This window comes from Miniopterus natalensis, chromosome 11, assembly GCF_054644295.1.
Source record: "Miniopterus natalensis isolate mMinNat1 chromosome 11, mMinNat1.hap1, whole genome shotgun sequence".
Classification (NCBI taxonomy): Eukaryota; Metazoa; Chordata; class Mammalia; order Chiroptera; family Miniopteridae; genus Miniopterus; species Miniopterus natalensis.
Genome location: NC_142091.1, coordinates 28,665,967 through 28,690,136, shown reverse-complemented (window position 1 = coordinate 28,690,136; position 24,170 = coordinate 28,665,967). Strand labels below are relative to the sequence as shown.

The following is a 24,170-nucleotide window of genomic DNA, read 5'->3' as shown; positions in this document are numbered from 1 at the left end:
AGCTGCCAGGCTGGCTAGGGGAGAAGGAATCATACCACCAGGGGCCTTTCCTGCCATGCAGAGAAAGTTTGGCTCTATCCAATCTTAGCCAGTGGAGAACCCTGAAGATGCCTAAGCAGGGATAAAAATGTTTAAATAGTTTGTTTCAATTGGTTCCTTTGGAAGATTTTTCTAATTCCCAACATATAGAATTTATTGAGTCTACCTTTGGGCCCCTTTGTCCCTTGCAGGCTCCTATCATGGCACTGCATTACTTTATTGAGCTTATCTTTTTCCAGTTCTGTCTCAGGAGACTGAGGTCCTCAAAGACCATTTTTTAGTTATCTCTGCATCTCCCAAATCTATATCAGTGCCTGGCACAGAACAAGCACTCAATGGAAACTACATTAAAATAAAAAGTTTGGTTTCTTTAAAAAAAGGATTTCTTCTTATATTTTTAGAACAAAGCATTGTCAGATGAAATCCGGGCAATCAAGTCAACAAAGAGAGTGGTCTTCTCACTGTGATGGTGGTGTGATCCCTAAGAGCTGTTGCCCACCAGATTCATCATCCACCACTGAGCACTGAAATATGTCATGCACTGTGCTAGACACCAAGGGAGATAGGAATATTTTTACGACAGCATCAGATAGCTGTGAAAATATCACACATATACACAGAACAACCTCCAAATCCCCAGGGCCTAGCACAGTTCCTGGCAATGCTCAGTTCTCAGTGAATGTTTGTGAGTAAATAATAAATGAGGAAGATGTGAGGAATGTGTGCTAAATGTTTGACATATAATACATGTTCTGAGTCCAGATGAGGGCAAGTCTGTGAAATGACTTAATCTTATAGGATTTCACTGAGGAATCTGGGCCTTGGAAAACAGAAAGGATCTGGAGAGGAAGCAGGAAGAGGCAGAGGATTCTAAGGAGGAAGAAATGGCATGAACATCACTTCACACAGACTAATAACCCCTTAATGAAATCTAAGCAACTGGAAATCATCAAAGCTTTGATAATAGTTGGGTTATATTGGAATTCACACAAGAGAACCAATTTTTCAGGCAAATTGCAATTTGGGCAACGGATGTGAAAGGACTAGCAGTTGCTTGAGCAGACAGCCTAAGTGGGCCCTCATGACAATGTTAATTAAAGCAAAGTTAATTAGTTAATTAAAACAAAAGTGGCAAATGGTAGTTTCTAAAATTAAGGTGGAGGCAACGCTAATGTTTCTGCCATTAGAATTCCCAGGGAGGGTTTTACCTTCTGAGAAAATTTCCGATGTAGAGTTATAGGCCTCTGTTATTAATTTAGCCATGAAAAGCCCAATGCATCTGAGAACTTCAGCCCCGTGACCCTGGGAACTCGGAATCTTGTAGAGCCAGAACTTTAGATTCAGCAAATTCAATGCTTTATTTAGGTCAGAACTGGTTTTGTGTTTGTTTGTCAATCTGCAGCCGAGTGAAGGCCTTAAGCGGAAGCTTGGCATTATCTGCTCGACAATGACTTGGTGCTGTACCACATGTGCTAGAAATTAGTGTCTAGAACCAAATGTTAATCACAGGGATCGCTATACATTGATGGCATAAATAGTACGTTTCTCTATATAAAAAAATCTATCATGACTCACTCCCTTTTAAATAAAAATCTCCCTTTGCTATTTCAGTGAATTGAACGACTGACTCTGGGCACTTTTGCATGTTTGTTCTAGGGTGAGCCTATTTAACTTCCCAGTAAACTGCTAGATCTGCTAGAATTAGCTCTGTTCTTCCCTTAGGTCTTCAGAAAACAGAAGTGATCTCTACCGCCGGAGGTAGAAATTGGCTCTTTCTGCTCCCTTCTCACTGAAGATAGGATTTACAATTCAGGCCTCAGAAACATGTCTTCTTTTTTGGTTCCAATGATTTTTCCCAAGTTAGTCCTCTCATTAGGACCAATTTTCTGGAATGTTAACAGAGATACTTGCAAAAAATAGTCCTGTGTTCAAAGGCTTGGGAAAAGATTAAAAAGAATTAACAGATGAATGACTGGTTTCCACACTTCAAGACTTCCCAGTGTTTATTTCCAATAAAAGGATAGAGTATTCAGGGTTTTTTTCAACTTGTTTGACCAAATAATTTTTTTCAAATGGAGCAACTTGTGAGACTAGCTTTCCAAAGAATATATTCTTGGAAATGTTCAGCTCAAATGCCAAAAAGCTGAGACCTGATATAAAAAGAGCTTCATAACTGACTAGTCTATGGGAAAGCCTTCTAACCATGCTTGACCTCGACCTTGAATTCTTCATCTGAAAAATGGGAATGATTATCGCTTCTGCTTTCAATATTTTGTGACCACAAGACAACTCTGTTACTACTAGGTACGGCCACTTCCCATGGTAGACACTATTTATGGGTTTATCCAAGAGCACTTCTCCCTTTGTTTCCGTGACGGAAGATGTGAAAGCTAAACACACACTTTCTTATACTTATGCAGTTAAGGATAGTAATATGAGATGATTTTCTCCATGAGACATAAAGGCAATTTTTATGGGACTCTGAGAAGACTTTTTCCCCCCCTACCAAAAGGAAGCAATGCACGGAGCCTTGACGGCCAGCATGTAACCATTAGCAACAGGTGTATGGAACAGCGGAGATGTTAGCTCTGGAATCACCGAGCCTTGGAGAAATGCCAGGAGCAGTTTACCTGCACGTTTCTTGTGATATAAGGGAAATGAAACCAAACAGATCGTGTAGATCTCTGAAAATCTCGCTCGATCTTTCTTGCAGTTGAACACATTTCTAAGAGGTTTATCTGCCATTCATTGAGTACTTCCTATGTGCTGATACTAAGAATTTAACACATAGCATTTCATTTACTCCTCACAACAAGGTTAATTATCTACCATTTTACAGTGGAAGAAATGAACTGAAGTACTTTGTTTAGATTCACATAGTACCCTAGGTCCCAAAAGATTGATTGGCTCATTGGCATATTACAGAATTTGAGCCAGAGAAGCATAAGTAATGGGGGTAATTTAGAATAAAATGTGAAAGTATTAGGAGCACCCAAGTTCACTTGTTTGCCATTATTTAAGCCCCAATGTGACAAGCAATGTGATATACATGGGCCTTTATAAAACCATAAACTAAACAGGGAGGTGAATCCATGCATAACCTGTTATATTCTACAGTGTGATAAATACCATGTTAGTGTTCTGAACATCTTGAGTTTGGATCATAAAGAAGAAATACTTAATTTGAGAGCTCATGGGATATATAAAAGAAAGGAATTTTAGTTTGGATCTAATATATTTCTTAGGATTGTAGCTTACTTAAAAGGGGGAGCAGGTATGGTACGTATGTGATTTGAGGGTATTATAGTTTTCTCTGGCCTTTCTTCTTCTCTTCTCCATATAAAAAGTAGGTTCCAGCCTAAACACCCTGGTTAACAGCAAAACAGAACTCTCTATATAATCTGACTATATAGCCTGCCTCAGATATGACCACATCACATAGACAGACATGGGTTTGTCAATACCACATACAGAAAACCCAACAGCTGCCAAAGGTCACTCCTTACTCTCTTTGATAGTCTACTACCCAAATGTACTGACTGCAAAATCCAGGCATCAAGAAGTACATGACCATGTAGAGAAAACAAGTTAAAATATTGCCCCCAAATCCTGAACATTCCTATTTTCTGTTAGCACTCTCAGTAAATTTTGTTGTTGAGGTTGCTCCTTTGTTTACTGAAGTACAAATGACATAGCTGAAAATAGTAAACTAATATTACTAGAGGAACATAATCTAATATTACTAGAGGAATTATAGCAAAACATGCGATCAATGGATGGGATTAATGGCCTGATTCTTTGGTAGAAACTGACGACCACAGGAATGCAGGGGTATTTGTAATACAGGTCACTGTAGGCTTAATCTTATGAAGGCAGAACCACTAGAGTGTAGTCGTATGCACACTTGAAGACAAGTAAAAAAACCCTAGCACATCACTACCTTCCCAAACCCATTCATTCAACAAACATACCAACAAATGATTATTGAGTATCTCCCATATGCCAAACACACTCCTGTGCACTTCCTGGCACTGGAGGCACAGTAATTTACAAGGTGGACAAGGCCCTTACTCCCAAGGGGCTTACCCTGCATTCAGTGAGACACAGGGTGTCCTCTACAGTTTGGAAGCGGTTGGATAATGTAAAGACAGGGATCCCAGGAAAGCCCAGGCTGTATGATCAATGTGACTATAGATCTGTACTGCTTTTTCTTATGTTCTCTTTGGTTGCATACCCCACACAGAGATTTTCAGATGTGGAAGACTGACAATTGTTAACTTACTAACACTTAAAAAGTGCTTACTGCATGGCATCCACTCTATACATATTGACTCATTTAGTTTCACAACCATTGGATGATTATGTATTTCATCATCTCCATTCGTTAGAGGAGGAAACTGAGGCATAGGGAGGTTAAGTGATTACCTACAGTTAGGTCACAGCTAGAAGTGATGCTGCCAGATTCAGTCCCAATGCTGTCTAGTTCTGGACCCTGCTACCTTCCATAAAGTATTTACAGTGTGCCTGCACTTTATACATATTATTCCTTTCTCTCTTTACAATTTTATGAAGTAGGTGATAGGATCTCAATTTGGAAGATGAATTAAGGCTCAGAGAGAAGAAATGGCAGTGCCAGTGCTCAACCCAGGAGAACCTGGCTGCAAAGCCAGGGCTCTTCACCATCCATCGTTCCACGCTGGTCTCTCTAAGGAGCCTGCCCTAGAGAGTTCTGGGGGTGCTTAGGCACAGACTCACAGTTCTGTCCCTTTAGCAACCTGTTTGTTTTATCTATCAGGATGCCAAGGAAAACTTTATTTACAGAAAGAGTTTAAAGAAAGGCTGATAAAGTAAGTTGGACAAAATAAATCTTCTTAGACAAAATAAAAAGGCTGATCTTGCAGAAGTTTCTGAAAAAGAATATTTTAGAGAAGAGTCAGGAAGGCAGACGGAAAACATGCCAGCAGGTTTGAGATATGGAAGGCCTTCTGTGTATAGAACATGACATCGCCAGGATTTATTGAAGAAACAGAAGACATAGTTTTCCCTGAGGTTTACAATTTAGTTGACTACCTTGAACAAGGTGCATGGAAAGAGATGAGAGGCACACAGGAATTAGAAAAGAATTGAAAGTGGCAAGGATACATGTTAATAATGCAAATGAATTGGGCCATGTAGGTAACTCTAAATACCTTATGAATCCTTTTCAGTCCTCAACAGATACAGTATCTTTACTGTCACTACAATTCAGGCTTTGAGGAGTTAGGGCTGATAGAAAATAAGACTTTTTATGTAGGTTAAGTGATGGTATAAGAGAATTGTTCAAGCAATATTATTTAGCTATTTATCTTCCATTTGAAAGATATTTATCTTCCATTTATTTACCTAGATTTTAGGAAAATTGTCATATCTCTGTAGAGTTAGTGGATGATGCCCTGACTAGCTTTTTTGATATGTACTTTCTTTTTTTTCCCTTTATTTACTTTAATTTTTTCATCAGATATGTACTTCTTATAGAGAGGAGGTCCTTATTCCAAATTCAACAACTTATGTAGCCTTTTAACACCTTCAGATTTGTTCCCTAGCCACTGATAAGAAGTTCTCATTGCCTTTTGAAGTACCTTAGGGGGGCACTTATCACATAAGGTAGTCCCTTACATTGGAGGAAATCAGTGACTGTTGACTTGAGATTCTTTTCGGATGGCAATTGCCCAGTAAGGATACCTGTGGTACTGAACTTGGTGGCGGCGGTGGTGGGGGGATGGGACTGTGGGCAACAGAAAAAGTGGGAGAATGGCTGGTTGTTTAGAAAGATTATACTCAAAGCTACTTTGTTCTCTTATCTCTTTCATGAGCTTCGATATTTCTCAGAGTTCAAATTGTCCACTAAGAACCAGAATATAATTTCTACATTCTCATGCCTCTATGGTCTGAGTACATGCACGTGCAGTCAGACGTGAGAGGCTCTCGGTATTCTGTTCTCAACATCGTCTTATTTGTTAACAATAATTTTCTCTACTCTTTTCTCGTGAACTAGAATTTATTCCACAATGTATCTTTGTCCCCTCAGGACCTGGAGGGTCTGGCCTTGGCTCGATGACTGAACTGTGCTCTCTCTGCCCTCTTGACCTCACCCCCCCTTTGGCTGTAAATCTTTGCTTTCAGAGGTCTCAACTTCTATGTTTCTGCCTTGGCCTAAGTCACTGGGTCCACATTCAATTAACCTCACAGAAACCGTTCAGTGAAAATATCCAAAGCCCCTTTCCCAGCACCCTGCCTCCTATAGTTTCATTCATTCAGATATTTTCCATTTAAAAGCCCCTGGAAGCAAATGCCCCTGCTTCAGCAATAGGAGCCAGTGCCCACAGTGTCCCCACAGCCTTTACCTGAGGGTTTCCCCAGAGGAGCCTCTCCTCTTCCACAGGTTGACGAGGCTGCTGGACCTGCTGGCTGCCGAGGATGACTTGCCATCCCCCACGTGCATACGCACCACCGTAGACGTGGTGAAGGCGCTGCGCACGTTCCTCTCCGGTTTGGCCAGGATGATGTACACCTTGGGCACAAACATGCAGCCTAGCGCCACGGTGGCACTGAGGCTGACCGAGAAACACATGGTGATGATTTTGTAGTTGCTGCCAAAGTAGATCGGCACGAAGGCCAGCCATATAATGCAGGTGGTGTACATGGTGAAGGCGATGTACTTGGCCTCGTTGAAGTTAGCCGGGACGTTCCGGGTCTTGAAAGCATAGAAGGTACAGCTCAAGATCAGCAGCCCGTTGTATCCGAGAGGAGTGACAACTCCCAGGTTGGTGGTGTTGCAAATCAGGTAGACCTCCCGGATGCTCGGGTAGTCGTGCATGATGTCAGGAGGCTCCATTATAAAGAGGGCGACGATGATGCCCAGCTGAATGCATATGAGAATGAAAGCAATCACCAGCTGGGCACAGGCACTCATGAATCGGGGCTTTTTGGTACAGATCTTCTTCTTGCTGCCAGCCAGGATCCTTGCAATACGGTTGGTCTTGGTGACGAGGGCTGAGTAGCTCATGGCTGGGGAGAGACCAATGCCGATTCTCTGAAGGTAGCAATAAATCTGTTTGGGCTTTGCAATGAGGCAGAAGGTACATAAGTAGCCCAGGCAGATGCCAGCAAGGATAATGTAGCAGAGTTCCCTGCTGGAGGACTTGACTACCGGGGTGTCACGGTAGATGATGAAGACTGCGGTGACAAACAGGGTGGCCAGCAGGCCGAGGCAGGCAAACACCACAGCTGCAATGGGCTCGGGGTCACCCCAGCGAAGGTACTGGACTGGGATCAAGTCACAACCTGCAGAGAGACAGACACATGTTGGAAAAGAAGGAAGAAATGTTTACCTAGGCCAGCTGTGCCTAAGTTACAAGCAGCTGCTTATGACCCTTTCACTTTGTCTCCAATCTACCATTCCAATCTCAGGATCCCAAACTACTCATTTCTGCATACATTCATTCATAAAATATTTATCTTTATATTATAATGTATTAATATTAGGAGCTGTTCTAGGTTCTGAAAACAAAATGATGAAAATGAACATGATTCCTGCCTCATAAACAATAATCAGGGTGGGGGAGAGGATACTTCCAAAGAACTACAACTGTAATAAGGGCCAGAGAGAAGTATAGTATGGATCCTGACCTAGTCTGTGGAAGCAACAAAGTCTTCCTTCAACAGGAATTTGCAAGAGAAAGTATTGGTTTGGCTGAGTTTGGAAATTCAGTAGGTTTGGCAAACAGATTAATCGTAAGCAAAGAGCTAGGAGGCATTGGAAGCAAGCAAGGAGGCCACGGGACAATAGCGTGATGAGTGGTCCAAGACAAAGCTGGGAGGTGGGTGGGAGGGGATCTTGCAGGGCAGAGTCCTAGATCAATGGGGAGTCATTGGAAGGATCTACGTAGAGTAGGGGAATGACAAGGGCAGATTTGTGTGTGTGTTTTAAACATTCCTTTGGTTGCTGTGTGGATTTTGGATGAGATAAAGGTATGGACAGATTTCAGAGCTATCTGAAACAAGATAGAGTGTTTAAATGGATATGGAGATATATGAGAGGTAAAGTCATCAAGGTTGACCAACAATAGGTCAATCTCTGCTGTCCTTGAATCTTCTGTATAGACAAGTCAGGATTTTCAGAGAATCATATGATTCCAGTGTTATAGAAGAGAAGATAGTGTTTAAAAAAAGGAGTGTATAGTAGAGGAAAACTGACCCCAAAGGCAAACAGCTGGCCTCTATGGCAAGTGCCAATACTCCCCAAATTATTCCCCACTCATGGCTTGCAGGGGCTTTTTGTTTTTTAAATGCCACTTTATTACACAAAAGAAAAAAAGTGACAAAATTTGGTATCATTTGGGTTACATGCCTTTTTTTAAAATTCCTTTGGGACTGTAGTAGTTCTCAAACTTGGCTGCACAATGGAATTACCAGGAGATATTTTTTAAAAAACACTGTGGCCTGGGTCTCACTGACATGGTTTCTGATTTAACTGACCTGGGCATCAGGACTTTTTAAAGGCACTTTCAGTGCTTCTAAATGTGCAGCCGAAGTTGAGAACTACTGCTCTAGAAAGATCATTCCTGTCAATTACATTTTTAAAAATAGAACTGAGATAGCTTTATCATGAGTACGAAAGGAGGTAAGTAATCTGGAGCACTGGACATCTGAGGAATGTTGCAGAGATTACTAATTGCTTGCAAATGTGTATTCTCCCCTTTATCCTCAGTGACAGAGCTCCAGTTTCACTTGGGGTGCTAAGGATGCAGCTAAAACACTACATTTTCTAGCACCCTTTGTAGTCAGATTTGCCAAGTCACTAGGTTTTAGCCAATAACATGTAAGCAGAGAACTCTTTTAAAGGAAAATGACCCATCCTGGTGAGGCCCTTTTTACCCTTCCATGCTTTTTCCTTTTGCTGCCTGGAACACAAGCATGTTGGCTAGACCTCCAGAAGTTATCTTGGACTGTAAGGTAGCTTTAAGGACAGAAAACATGTTCTGGGTTTTGGAAGAGAAAATAGAGAGTGCCCGGATCCTGGTTAACCATGGAACCACAGTCTAGCTCTGTGCTATGTACATTACATTTACCTTGTTTAAATTACTTTTTTTTTTCCTTCTGATATATGATATGCAGCCAAACCAAATCCTAATTGATTTCAGTGTAAGGTTTTCCTATTAACTGCCCATATCTCACGATTAAGGGTGTTGTAGTAGGTGGCTATGAGTATCACCGGCTACTGGGAGGTACGAATAAGTACTGATAGCAAAGAAGCAAATGGGCTTTTTAAAATTCTTCTGAAAAGGAAAGGGAATATTCTTCTTTTCATTATTTTTGCCTTGCCAGTCTCTTTCTTCAAGTTCTCAGGTTTTGAAGAATACCATTAATATAGTTAAATTCACTATGGGTTTAACAGGATTTGTGAGTTAGCCCAGGATCCTCAGCACATTTTACAAAATTGTTTCTATGGAAAACTGTGTCTTTATTTAAAAAACTATACATTTAATATTGAAACAAAGTGTTTTTAACTTTTAAAAAGTCTGTGGATAGCCCAGATTATATATGAGAGTTATTTTACTTAATGCCATTAATTATAAATAAATGCATATGTCATTGCTAATTAATATACCTGTATCCATATTTTTAGCTGTCATATATGCTACTTATATGTAGGAATTCAACGTCTGAGACTTAGGCATACCATGGGATTTAGGTGCATATTTATAAATTTGTTCCTTGTAGGAATTATTTTAAAACAGGAAAATAGGGACTAATCATTCTTATTTTTATTCTTTCATAACAATTTATTTAACACACAGATGTGAAAATGAAGATTACTATCTACTGTAGTTAATTTTATAGAGACCAGTTTCCCTGTTGGTCCTGAGCTACTAATGACCTAGTAATTTACTGATATAGGAAACATGTTATATGATACCTGAAGCAGAACTCCTTTCATTAGCTAGAGAGAATCAACTGGAAAAAATATAAATGTTTGCTTTAAGGGTTTTCATTTTACTCTCTTCTTTTTCCCCCTTCTGTTCTGTTAAATCTTAATTGCTTTTATCTAAATGTAATTAACACCCTAATTACTAAATGTTTTGCATATGATAACATTCACCACTCTTTTTGTGTCAAATAGTTTCTTCAACTCTTCATGTGCAACTAATTAACGTCATTTGTGAAACAAAAGACAAGCCCATTAGATATATGTGTTGGAAGAAATGTGCATAAAGAATGTTTCTAATCTGATGTGATAATTTTCACAAATTTACCAGAATTTATACATTCAAATGAATGCTTTTTTTCATTAAATGCGCACCACTCAGAAGGCTTTATGTTTGGTTTAATGATGCTGCCATCGCACAAAATACTTTTGTAACTATTTTCCTGGAATAGCAGATTGGATTCTGAGTAGAGTATTATAATTACTGAATCTTATAACTGGACCTTAGAGATTTCCAAAACTGGACGTGCACCACAATCATTTGGAGAGCCTGCAGAAATACAATTCCAGGGTCCAAACTCAGGACATTCTGACTCAGTACATTTGGGGTGGGACAAAGGAATCTTATTTCTAATAAGCAAGCTCAATGACTACATAACTCGTCCTTGGTCCCTGGTTGGCAACCCAGCCTTGATTTCTCACCCAGATTGCAAAGGTCCTATATAATAATTCCAAGATGCGATCGCCCTAACTGTACCTAAGGCTTTCCATGAACTACGTTATCTCATGGCCAGGACTAGTGGTGGGGGAAGACAGGTTGGAAAGGCAGGTGAGGCTGGCAGGTGGAGACAGGAGGCGCATAAACTGGTCAGAAAGGCTGTCACAGGAGAAAAGTCAAGGGACGATAGGGCAAAAGCTACAAGTCACTGTACTGAAGAACACACTCATCTAGTAATGACCTTTTAGAGCTAGAATTGAAAGAAATTATGAGGGAGGCCGACAGAGGAATCAGGAGAGAGGCTTCTAACCAAGTTGATGGCAATGCTATTAACTAAAGATAAGGGCTGTAGGTGGTAAGTGGTCACATGTTACGGGAATGATGTCTAGTTCCAGTTTGGAGGTGTTGTGTTTGAAATATCTATGACCTACCGAGAAGATGGAAACAGAAGCTTACAAGAAATATCAGAGTGGAAGTTACAGCTTTAAGAATCACCTGTTTACAAGAGGAAGAGACACGGAAATGAAAGCCATCAGTGAGGGAATTCATAGATGAAGATGAGAGCAGAGCCTAGAAGTCTGTGTAATACCAACATTAAGGAATGGAGGAGAGGAGGGTATGTCAGGGAAGCCATAAGATAGACCAGCTAGAAGAAGGAAGTGTGTGAGAAGCCAAAGGAAAGTGGTTAATTGGGTGGTCCAGCAGACATACCTCCCTCTAAAAACATCACTTCTCTTTTACTTTTTCTTAAATTTTTACCCAAAGAGCTTGCACAAAGTTTTGGGATTCAGGTTTACAGATACCTATTCTAGTGGTATATCATTCTCTTATATTCCTTCCCCCCAAACCCAAAACACAGTACTATTAGATCTATTTATTTTGAACAAGGAGTGGTATCCTTCCATTGCTGTATTCCTATCATGGAACATGTTCTACCAAATCTCAGAATCTTGAGATAATGCTAACCCTAGCATAATGTAAATGTAAATTTTCATGGATTACTACCCCTCCTATGCACACTGGTTTACAAACACCTGAATACCCTGGTGTTCTTCCTAATTCTCTTTATTTTCTTCTACAAATTACTGGGCATTTTCTCCATTTAGCGGATTTCTGTTTTATCTCTTTTTCATTCTTAGTGTGCTGGTAAGTCAGTACATACAGGAAGGCATGTAGAGGTTAACTAAGAATCTACAGTGTATATGTTTTATAGTTTTATTATACATTTAATCAATTTAGCGTATGTTATCATATTTTAGATGAAAGAATCTTGATCATGTCAGTGAAGTTCCCTCCTAGCAAGCACGTTAGAGTTTCTCAGAAGATGCACATCATTAAATTGCTTTCTAGAAATGCAGATAAGCCATAGGTTAGAAAACCATGGCCTGTTTTCCGATGACACCTATTTAAGTAGCTGTTCACTTCTCACTTTCCTTCCCTTTCGTGTTTGACCCATCTTCTACAGCTCTCTGCTATAATCCATCTTCTCATAGCTTGAAGTGAAATATATTTTGAAAACACAACTTTTTTTCTTTAAGGGAAAGTAAGCTGCCAAAATGGTATTCTGTCCACATTCATCCTGTGGTTCCACCAACGTGTTTTGATACATCTAATGGAAAAATGGACGGTTCACTGATTTCCTGGACACCTAAAAATGATATGACTACTCACCAATGACTGGTGCTCATGCTTGCTGTTTGGGTATTCGTCTTACAGGGTTAATATTCCTGTATTAATAGTCCTAGACTATAGCATTTTTCAAACTGAGTTCCAACTGTCTGTTCAGGCAGAAGGAAGGAGAAGTCAAAGATCCTGGGACAGATGCTTGCTATTCTGCAAGTAGGTTAGGCAGGACTCCTGAACAAGCTTCATTATTCCTGGTATGTTTTTGGAAGAAAGGAAGTTGCTGTTGAGAATCAGATGAATATGTCCTCAGCTGCTGTTTAGGCCACTTCGGGGATACTAAACTGATACATGAGAAACAGTCTGCCCAGAGTACAAGGTGTTAACTGGTGACCAACAGCATCATGCTTGCTTTCAATGTGTTCCACGGATAGACCACCTGAATGCCTTTCTTCCTCTCTTTACCCTTCTGGCTTTGGATCTCTAGGGTGTTGATCTGAGATAACAGAGGAAAGCAGACTCAGAATTTTTTCTGCATTGCCCATATCCTTGATCCTGTAATATTTTCTGTTTTCATACCCTAAGCTGAAGTTTTTCATAAATTCCATAGTTCAGAAGAATTGGAATTAGTGTGTAAGAGGAGAGAAAGAGAGAGGGAAAGATTGAGATTGAGATTATATTGTTAAGATCTGTCCTCCCTGCTTGACTATAAGCACCCTGATGTCAAGGTCTCTTTTGCTTACAAATGGATCCCCAGAACTGAGCACAGCGTCTCACTCATATGGTTAACATAGCAATTTACAAATTAATATATTTACTATATAACCAAAGTATATAATTCTCATCTGGTGTATGGATCAAATCATTCTCAACAATTTTTTTTTGTTTCCTATAAGAAGTCCCTTACAGAACTCTTATGTACTGTTATAGAGTAAGGCTAAACTGAGTGCATTGTATCTAAATTTTAGCCAAGAGTCTAGTAACTAAGAGAAGGCAAAACTAAGGAGCACTTTAAAGGTGTACTGCCTAGCAGTGTGACAGGTTTGCCATTAGAAATTTTCCTGATATTGATTACGTATTGGTAAATATTTTATGATTGACTGATTAACCTAATTCTGAGTAATTCACTGGACCTGGGAAGTATGGGTAGAGAAATAAGGAAGGCAGTAAACAGAAGTCATTTTTTAACAAGTGCCATTTAACTATAAACTTCAGATTCACTGTTTCCAGGAAGGCTGTTAATTACAACATTTTTTACCTTAGGCCAGAAAAAAACAAAAGCACCCCAAGTCCTCCGCAGGGAAGGCGTATGGTAGGGTTGACTGATTTTTACCATTACCTTAGTATGAAAACATAGCTTGATCACTGCTTCAAATAAAAATTTGGTCTCTACCCAAATGTTAGTTAAGTTTTCTTGGAAACTGCTTCAAGTGGAAGCTGCCTTGTTCCTGTTTATGCCAATAGTTAAAAAAGGAGTATGAGTGCCTACTATACGTCAGGTGCTCTCCTACATCTCTCAGGTAATCTTTATAATAAACAAGTGAAGTAGGAGTCATCAACTCTATTTTACAGAGAGGCAATATGAGGTTTAATATGCTAACATGTCGGGCTGAGGTTAAAAGCCTGCAGGATTTTTGCTTGCTCCTCTGCTTGCTTGATTGACTTAGGAAAGAGAATCGTGAGTCATTAACAATGTCTGCCATGGGCAAGGCAGGCCTAGTGGTAGTATAAGTATTTGATATTTGTTATCCTGACCTAAATCCACGCTCCCTTCTGAAAAATCATGTTGATTCAAACTCTTCGGCAAGGTTGTCCTCCTGGCCTGTATGTCATGAGGGTTTCTGGGTCAGAGTCTCTGCTTGGTAAGCTGTTGGGTTTGTGTCCCTGAAGTTTTCTAGTATAGACATTTTTCTGAATGGGCACTAAATACCCACAGCACAAGAGAACAAGTCTTGACTATGGGGTACTCCTAGCACTGCTCCAGAGGGGACTCACAACCATCCATTTATCATGGGACCCAGCTCTTCCAGGATTGTTACATATTTTTGTTTTAGGTCCCTAAATAAAATTCCCTGAGTTGAGCCAACTCAGAACCATATATACTGATTCCAGAGAGAGGAAGGGGCAGGGAGAGAGAGAGAGAGAAACATCAATGATGAGAGAGTCATTGGCTGCCTCCTGCACACCCCTAACAGGGGACCAAGCCCGCAACCCGAACTATATATTTTATTTAGTTTTTATTTTTATTCTTTGTTATTGCTTACATTTTATAGGGGAGTTTGAAATTGTATTTAAAGATCGGTTTCATAATTCCAGCATAAAGAATGCTTTACTAGTACTGCAGAATGCTAAGGGGAAGGATGATCACAGGTGCCCGTTTGTAGGGAACGGCTTTGAAAAAATGACTTCCGGACATACTGCAGCTGAACAGGAAAACCACGGCACATGAATCTAAATAATAAATATGCTCCATTTTACCTTCCCCCTACCCCTGTACATTAGTTCACTCCTCTTTCGTTTTTCATTTTCCAGACCCTCTTCCAGAATGGCTCTCCTGATTCCCTGAGGCTGAACAACAGGTTCCTGCCCTGTGGCCACACGTTCCCTGCGCCTGTGCCTATTACAGCTCCTGGGCAACTTCTCTCTCTCTTTTTTTTTTTTTGGCGCATAATCGCGCAACTGTTATGCTCACAGTGAGTTTGCTTGTCTGGTTCATGTAGTGGTCAGTGAACTGCGAGCAGGAGGCTCTTTCTTTGCTTTTGCTGCTTTCTAGTCCCCAGCACAGTACCCCACAGGCTGTTAAAGGGGTTAAATGAATGACTGACTTCACTAATGAAGGGGAAGAAGAGTCAGGGGAGATGCACTTCACTTTCAGCTGGCACACAGTCTTTCCAGTAAATATAAGACTTTTGCTTTATTTACTTGTGCCTCAATTTTTCTATACTTAAAATGGAAATAATGCAGAATTCTGTCCCTATAATGAGGGCTTTAATCTGGAGAAATCCTTGTAGAAAAATGCACATATGAGAAGTTAAAGATCAATTACCTGACAGTGAAACAATTTCTCAGGACCAAGTCTATAAAATGCTTAAAACGATTTTTGTGTTTTACTAGAATAAAACAATAAATTCATACCTTTAAAACCAATAGACTATCAGTGGAATTTTACATATATACTATGCGCTATAATAAGTGTTTTACATTTAATTTCTATTTATTTCTATTCATTAACTGGCTTACCAGACTCTTTTCAGAGTCCCTTTCCTCTGGTGCTAGTCAGACTCTTTTATAAAATTATAGGGTTTTTTGTTTTGTTTTGGTTTGGTTTTGCAAATAATCTGTCTACTAAAAAGCATTTCCTCCTGTGGCGGATGTTCCGCCCCAATCTTCAAAAGCTTTTCATTTGATGACTGAGTTTTTGCAGCAGTTCCTAGGCCCCACAGAGTTCCTTCTGTATCCTGTACGACCTATTACAGCACCTTCATTTTTTTCCTTTCAGAGACACACCAGGCTGTTCTGAGGCCCGGGTTTACCTTGTCCCAAGGCTGGTTGCACAGCCGTATGCATACTCTGCCATGGGTTTTTCCGCCTGTTTCTCTTCCCCAGCCTACTAGTTCCTGAATTTTATGTATCATAATATTATAGGTATTCTTCAATTGAGCTACTGATACATATTTAAGGAAATAAAATGCTCCTTTATTATAAAAAGAAAATATGGGAACCCCACACATATAGGGAAAGTGCACAAGAAGAAAGATGAATGCCTTGTCCTGCTCATCAAAGATTCTGAAAATTGTTCGCCCAGCACAGCTAGAGCACTGCGCTCACTCCTGAACCTAGTTCAATGCCCTTGCCTGAGCAGCTACCCCATTCAAGCCAGTGGGCGCCCACCCCGGTGACAGGAAGGCAATCATTACTCCTTTAAGAGAGTACACGGGCCAGCGCTCGGCCCGGCGACTCCACCCTGCTGGGCAGCGTGACCGGCACTGTGCACCCACCACCTTAACACCCGCAGCGTTCGGAGGGAGGCACGACTATTTCACTCCTTTTTCGTTAAGGGAACTGTGGTAGGGCTGGGGCTGAAGAGCATTCAAGCGAAAGAACCATCTGAGAAGTACAGACACTGAAGGGGGGACAGAAACGTAAAGGAAACAGCCAACGCGCAGGAACTGGATGTGCGGCGGAACAGCACCTCCCCAGCCTCGCGACACAGCGTCATAAGGGAATTATAACATCCCCGGGCAGCACCGCTCAGTCAGAGGGGGAGCCAGTTAACGCCGCGGGGGGAGACAGTAATGCCTTCCTGCCTGCGGCTCAAGGATTAGTGTGAGGGCCGTAAAAAATGACACGTGACTTGAACAGTGGCTTAATAATCCTGAAGTGATAAAAAGGGGAGAGAGAAGTATGCACATAAAACAGTAGTGACTCAACATCTGCTGAAGTGTTTTATTAGGGCTGTCCTATGTTCTCCTGGGGAAAAGCCAGGCCTATTTTATCTTTTTAGCCTGTTTATGTATACACAGCCCCAAGTAAATGGTGTTATATTATCTTAAATTGTTTGTAACTACAAGGTAGCACAAATGCTCTCTGAATTTTTCACTCGACATAATGTGACTTTTAAGAGGTGGCAAAATCGGAGGCATTTATCTGCTTCATATTACTCATAGAATATACCAATGCTTTAGGAAGCCTTTTCCAGGTGGTTTAGACACTGCGGTGGCAAGCACTGTGTTACAATGTTTTATGTTCTTGGGGAGAAATGTGATCATTTATTTTGGGGTAAGCTATATTTATCAAAAGCTGAAATCAATGGAACCGCATTAGTTTCTTCAGTCTGGTTATATCAGAACGGTTTCTGACCACGATGACATTGTTTTTAGTCATACCACGAATTTATCATCGTGAAGGAGCGTACAAGGTACATTTTTCATTGCTTAGTTTCTGGTGAGGGGAAAACTGGTTTAAGTTCTCTTTGAGGAACTGTTTTGAAAAGTTCCACTGAGAGAGGGCCATTTAGTATTGTTTTTTTCCTGGAGCAAATGGTGTTACATTTATAAATATACCATCTTTTTGACTCATCTGGTGGGATAAACAAATTTATAAGTTAATGAGAACTGAGACATTGGAAGAGTAAGAAGGTATTTTACAAATTTTCAATGTACGAGCCCGGCATTTCCTTTAAAATAAAATCACTGTTTTTTTGTTTTGTTTTTTCAGCATTAACTGAAACAACTTTATCAGGCTCATTGTTTTTAAAGGACTGCTGCACAAAATTTTTCATAGGATTTTAGAGATCCTTTCAGAAAGGATCCAGTGACTCATGGCCCTTTCTATATTACCTGCAGCATTGTATCAAGGGAAAAGCATGAGATTTACAGAAAGGCTTTTACAGTGAGGCTAGAGCCAGACTCCTGCTACTTACCATGTGAACACAGTACAGCTATTTTACATTTTCAATCTCAGTTTTTTGTAAAATGCAGAAAATTGAGATAAGGACTGGCTGGTAGAAAACAATGTTCCTAATATAATGAATGATAGGCACTTAATACATTGGGATTTGTTTCCTTTCTTCCATTCTGTAATTTATTTCTTCAGCAGGTATTTACAGAGTGTCTACTGTGTTTGAGGACCTTGATATTCTTAAGTGAACAAAACATGCAAAAAACAAAAAAACCCAAAACAACCAAACCAACCCTATTCTTTAGCTTATATTCCAGCTGGGAACACTGACAATATATGATCAAGAAAAATAAATTAATACTTAAACAATATAATAGAATAAAAGGTTATATGTTAAATGGAGAAAATAAGAAGTAGAAGAGGGTAAGGGGGGACAATTTGTAATATTAAGCAAGTTGGTCAGGACAGACATTTCAGCTAGGACTTGCAGGAAGGAAAGATAAGAGCCCTATGGTACCTGGGGTGGAGCATTCCTGGCAGAGAACAGCTGAGGGAATGACCCCAAGATGAGAAACTTACAGATATTTTAAAAGGAAAGCAAAAGGACCTTTGTGTTGGAGTAAGAGGGAGATGAAGTGAAAGGGGAAAGTATAATCAGGGGCCAGATAATAATGTGTAAGGACTTTGGCTTTGAATAAAATAGGGTGTCAGGGAATCACAGGGTCAGGCTAGCAGTGTTAGGCAGGTTGACAGAGACTCAGATATGGCTTCTGCCTGCTGGCTGGGGTGGGGGGTGGGTTTCAGAAAAGGAACCGTGGCTTCTGCCAGCACTTCTGTCTGGGAGAAAGCTGGCCCTCTAGCTCACCCTGATGCTGGACACTTCAGTTTCTCCCCTATGTCCTTGGTGCCTTTTGAGCTGCTGTCCCAGCATGAAGCTCAGAAGAAGTGAGTCTGAGAAAATCCACGTGTGGGCCTTTTACAAGGAACTGCCTGGGGCTCTAGGACCCCTCCGTCTCACTCAGCCACGATCCCTGCTGATTTTTACAGCCACACATCATGGGGACTTCTCTTCCTGCCACTGGAACCCTGGAGTGGGGTTGGGACCCTCACTCCTCAGGGGGGACCTCCACAGCCAAGATATCCCTCCTGACTTTTATCTGCCACTTGGGGCCAGCCTGTTCTCCATTTTGCCCTTCCTGCCACTCTTGATGTGGCTTTTTATGTCCTTCATTGTAGGACTGCCACTCAGCTGGATTTCAGGTGGCTCTGAATGACGGTTGTTCTGCAGTTTAGCTGTATTTTTAATGTGGTTGTGGGAGGATGCAAGAACTGTACTTACCTCTCATTCATTTATCCTTAAACCAATCCATTTATTTTTATGTTCATTTCTCATCACTACATTTTTAAAAACATTTTTAACACTGAAGAGATAATAGTTAATATAATTGAACTGTTGAGAGGTACTAAAGTTATGTATGCTATTTAATTTCCCCAATAAATCTATGAATTAGTTACTATTATTATCTCCATTTTATGGAAGAAGGAGTTGAAGCTCAGAGAAGGAAATTTATTTGCTTAAAGTCACACCAATGTGTCATTGATAGAATGTGGATTTCAACATGGACATGTCTGGCTCCAAAGCCCTTTGATTTAAATCACTGTGCTATTGGAAGATAATAAAGATGAATTATTAGAGACAAATTTTGTCATAAATCCACTCTCCTTAGATTGTATTGATGAATGTTTATGTAGCAAAATTAACAAGGAAAATCTTGGAAGTGCTTAGGGAACCTGAGAATTCTCTTTTTTTTTTGCTGGTCACCATTATGATGTTTGTTCTGTAGAAAAGGATGGTTCCCACCGTATGGACTTTGAAAGAAAGGTGAATGTGAAATAGTGATTCATTTGCTTTGCGATATTGGAAAAAATACACATTTCTTAGATGGGACATGTTGTATCATCCTTAGGGCCTTTCCTTCCTGCTTGAAAATTTCTCTCCCTTTCACCCAATTAACTTCACATTGATTCCACTTCCTCCCAGAGGGCACCACAAACTTCCAAGACCAGGTTAATATCCTTTCCTCAATGTTCCTATAGCGATCAATGCTTACTCTAGTCCTAGCACCTTCTCTCCTTCCTCCTTCCTTCCTTTCCTCTGTTTTGTTCCTTTGTTCCTTCATTCTTTCCCTTACTTCCCTCTCTCTTTTATTCTTTCATTAGACACACATTAAATCAGCTTTTACTGTATGCTGGGCATACTTAATATAGTTACTTTCAAACGTGGAAGATATTCAATAGAGAGAGTTTGGAACTTTGTCCAGGTTTTATCATTTATTCATCCTTAAGTCAATCCATCCATCGCTATCTTTATTTCTGATCCCTATATATTTTTAAAAACATTTTTTAAACAATGGAGAGATAACAGTTAATATAACTTAACTGTTTATTTGTACGTGTGTCTGCCCAGGCTCTGGGATACTTGGGGATAGGGACTGTGTCTCCACGATCACTCTGTGTGTCCAGTACCCAGTGCTGTGTTTGTGTCTCGCTGGAGCTATTTGTTACTGAGTACTGTTATTCCTTGTGCCACCATTGCGCTTCGTATATGATTCAGTTATTTTATGTATCATGTTATACTCTTAATGCAATAACTTATTTAAGTCAGACTTCTTCCACTAAATACATTTCATCCCACATCAATGGAAGGTCATATCCCTTCCCTTTATATATATTTCTATCACTAGAACATAGCACAGTGTTGAAAACAGTGTAGAAATTTGATAAAAGAAATTTTTCTGAATGAATGAACAGCTGGGTAGGATGCTCCTATTCAGATTATTACCTAACCTAGAAACCAAGAAATAACAGGTTATCATTCTGAAAGCATGTTCCATTTTTAATATTAACAGGAACTATTTATTACAATTATTTTAATGGAAATAAACACAGTTCCTATCTAAACTACCCTAAAGAATCAGAAACACATAATACTTGATAAATGGCAAGGATTTTTTTTTTACCCCTTTCCTTGTTCAAAGTGAATTGTAATAACCAAATAGGCAGCTCATTTAAAGCACATTTGAAATGAAAAGTATCAGAGAAACCTGGTAATAAGTAACATATGATCACTGGAAAGCCGAATTTTTTCTTTCTGTAATTTCCTGAAACTATGGGGCTTGCAAATGTGATTGTGAAGAAAGGCAGGTAGCATAAAATATTGAAATCACAGTATCCGGGCTTGATTTTCCACAAGTTCTGTGATCTTGAGCAACATACAGAATCTTCCTGGATCTTAATTAATTTAACTGTAAAATAGTAATAGTAATGTTTACCTCATAGGATTAAAAAGGATAATGCTTAAGATAGTGATAATTATTGGTAATGAAAAGCAATCCTCCCACGTTTTTTATTTAATGTACTTATTCGTTAAAAAGTAAAAAAAAAAAATAATCCCAAGATAAGTGGGACAACTGTAAGGAACACAAATGAAGCAAACATCTGTAAGAAGAGAGTAAGGCAATGCTGCAGCTGCAAAAATTGTTAACGGTTAGGCCCCTTGGAGCTCACCTTCAGCTCCCTCCAGGTTCCCACCAACCCCCTTCTGTTTGATTCCTTCTCTTTCTTCCCCTGCAGGGAAGATACAAAGGTTCCAACCTCCAAAGCAATTAGGTAACGTAGGGAACCAAAGGGACTTCTTAGAGAATGTTCCTACTGACATTAAAACGTTGGCATGCAATGCCCACCCTCCATTTCACAGTTTTGCACGTGAAATAAATTAGATGCATTTCTTTATGGGTGAAAAAGAAAGAACTCATGCTAACTTCCTGCCGGAAGCTTTCCATCAAGTTGCTTGTTGAAAGTCACACAGTTTTTGCTTTTCCCGTGGTGCTCGGGTTTGCTGGAAGGTAGCCAGAGCCGGCGAGCCCACTTGGAGGTGTTTCCCTGCCCCTGGCTTTGGGCTGGGGCGCTAAAGATCTGCCACTCATTTCTTATCTTAAGTTCTTTGAGAGAAAACAAATTGAAGATTCTTTCTAGGACAGTGTTTGCCTGGATCTGGTGAGGAATGGTGTGCGATGAGAAAGTTACCTTGGCAGAAGCTTTTAGGGAATTCTCTGAGTGCCTCATCTAACCTGCTGCCATCCACGATCTTTCCCCTGCCCCCTCTCTCAAGCCAGGCCACATTTTAGTTACCTTTTTCTCTCAGGGAAACAATGACATCCTCCTACTGATTTTATTTCCTAAGAAGATCTTTTCATTGCCCTTTATTCCCACGGCATCATCATACTCCAAACCACAAACAGATTCACACTGGGATTTGCAAAATTTCCTTACTGTCACTTTCTATTATCCTCCTCTTAAAAATCCTCATTTTAGCCTTTACTTAAAAATTTTATCTTTCAGCATTCAATATTTAAGTAGCTCAAATAGTATGAAGCATGCTAAATATAAAAATTTTAAGCATGTAAGGAAGTATAGAACAAATAAAAAGTCAGACTTAACAAATGTTGATAGTTTGTCATTTGTTTCAAATTACACACATACACACAGGTCACATACACACACAGGTCACACACACACACAGGTCACACACACACACAGGTCACACACGCACACACAGGTCACACAGCTTACAGATACAATTGAAATCACTGTTGTAACTCACATCTGACTTTCTTCCTTCTCACTTTCTAGATGAAGCCACTATTCTGAAATCAGTACCCCGCTTGCTCATTTCTTAAACAATACTCACTCTTTACATTGTGACTATGTAAATAACATCTACAACGTAGCCCACCTCGATTGCACTTCCTTTCATATTTAATTTCTGGATATTCCTGGCGATAATAATTGCCTCATTTAAAACTATTCTCTCCACTAGAACGTAAGCATCATGGGAGCAGATAATTTTATTTTATGCTTTGGTCATAGAAATAGTTTCAAACACTTAGATCTATATTTGTTGAACGAATGACGAGTGAATGAATAAACAAATGGTTTCCATAATACCCCTTAGGATAAACTTTAAAGTATTTATCATGGTTTACAAAGTCCTCCAAGAGTTGGCCTTTCCCTAGCTTGCCTGTATTATCTGTCCCCCACCTCCAGCCCACACACTCAATTCTTTATTCTGTGTCCAAAACACACTTCTCTTTCCTTTTAGTTTGGCCAGCTCCCATCCCTGCCTTAGTGCCTGCATGTATGCAATTCACTGAAGAGGCAACTGGAAACCTTATTCAAGTAGCTTCCACTCATATCAGCTCCTACACCATTCTGGTCTTCTCTGCTGTTAACACTCAGTATCCTACTATCATTTGCCAATATTTAGGATGCTGATCTCTTTGAGGGTACAAATCCTGTTTCCTATGCACTGTGAACATAAGTATCTAATAATTTTTAGGTAAAGAATAACTACTTGATGTCCTCAATGAAAATAAGTTGAATTAGAGACACTGTCTATGTTCTGCCTGCATCGTTCATTTAATCTTTCTTTCTCTTTTATTTATTTTATTTTTAATCCTCACCTGAGGATATTTTTTCCATTGCTTTTCAGAGTGAGTGGAAGGAGGGGAGAGAGAGAGAGAAACATCGATGTGCACATTGATTGGTTGCCTCCCACACTGGGGCCGGGGATTGAGCCTGCAACCAAGGTACGTGCCCTTGGTTGGAATCGAACCCCGGACCCTTCAGTCTGCAGGCTGACGCTCTAACCACTGAGCAAACTGGCCAGGGTGATATAATCTTCCTTCTTTTCTTTCTAGTTTTCATGCCAGATTCTCTTCCTCTCTCTTCCTAACTTCTGGTCCCTGGTTCCTGCTAGTTTATGATGGCTATTAAGAATGTGGTTAGCTTAAATTTTACGTTAATGGCTTTACTGATGAAAACACACTCTCACAATGTAATTCAACATTATACGCATGTATGTTTGCACATATATATGTGTATGAAAAAGTAACCCACAATCCCACCACTCATAAACATATTTTCTTATCAGTAGGTAACCTTCATTTCAGACATCTTTCTATGAATATATATGTTTATAGATAAATATATAGACATTAACGTCAGTTGATTGTCATTCCTAGTTGTTTTTCTAAATAATTATTCAATTCTAAGTGGGCTCATATCTCTTAACTGTGCTAACAATCCTACAGAGTTTTGTTTGAGTTAACTGAATTAACATTGGTAAGATGCTTTAAACGGTTCCTGGCACACAGGAAGCATTATGTGTGAGTTAGTTGTTATTATTATAATGAGGGCACTGACCCAAAGGTGACCTGAACTGTCATGTTGTAGGCCGAAGTGGGGTAACTAAGCCAAGTGGGTGGAAGAAAGGCTTACAATCTTCCCTAAAGCTAGCTAGTCCAGGCATCTCTGTGGCAGGTTTTAGGATGGCTGCAGCCATCAGAGCAGTCTTCTGGCAAG

General features: G+C 40.0%; 1 protein-coding gene across 3 annotated transcripts in view; it reads right to left on the bottom strand.

The window, feature by feature from the left end:
* GRM5 (glutamate metabotropic receptor 5) overlaps positions 1-24,170 on the bottom strand; it is a 358,336-nt gene that overhangs the window by 37,788 nt on the left and 296,378 nt on the right. For all 3 annotated transcript variants that reach the window (XM_087822195.1, XM_087822196.1, XM_087822197.1), the window contains exon 7: positions 6,423-7,362. In XM_087822195.1, coding sequence (XP_087678321.1) covers positions 6,423-7,362 — 940 coding nt within the window. The remainder of the gene's footprint in view (positions 1-6,422; positions 7,363-24,170) is intronic.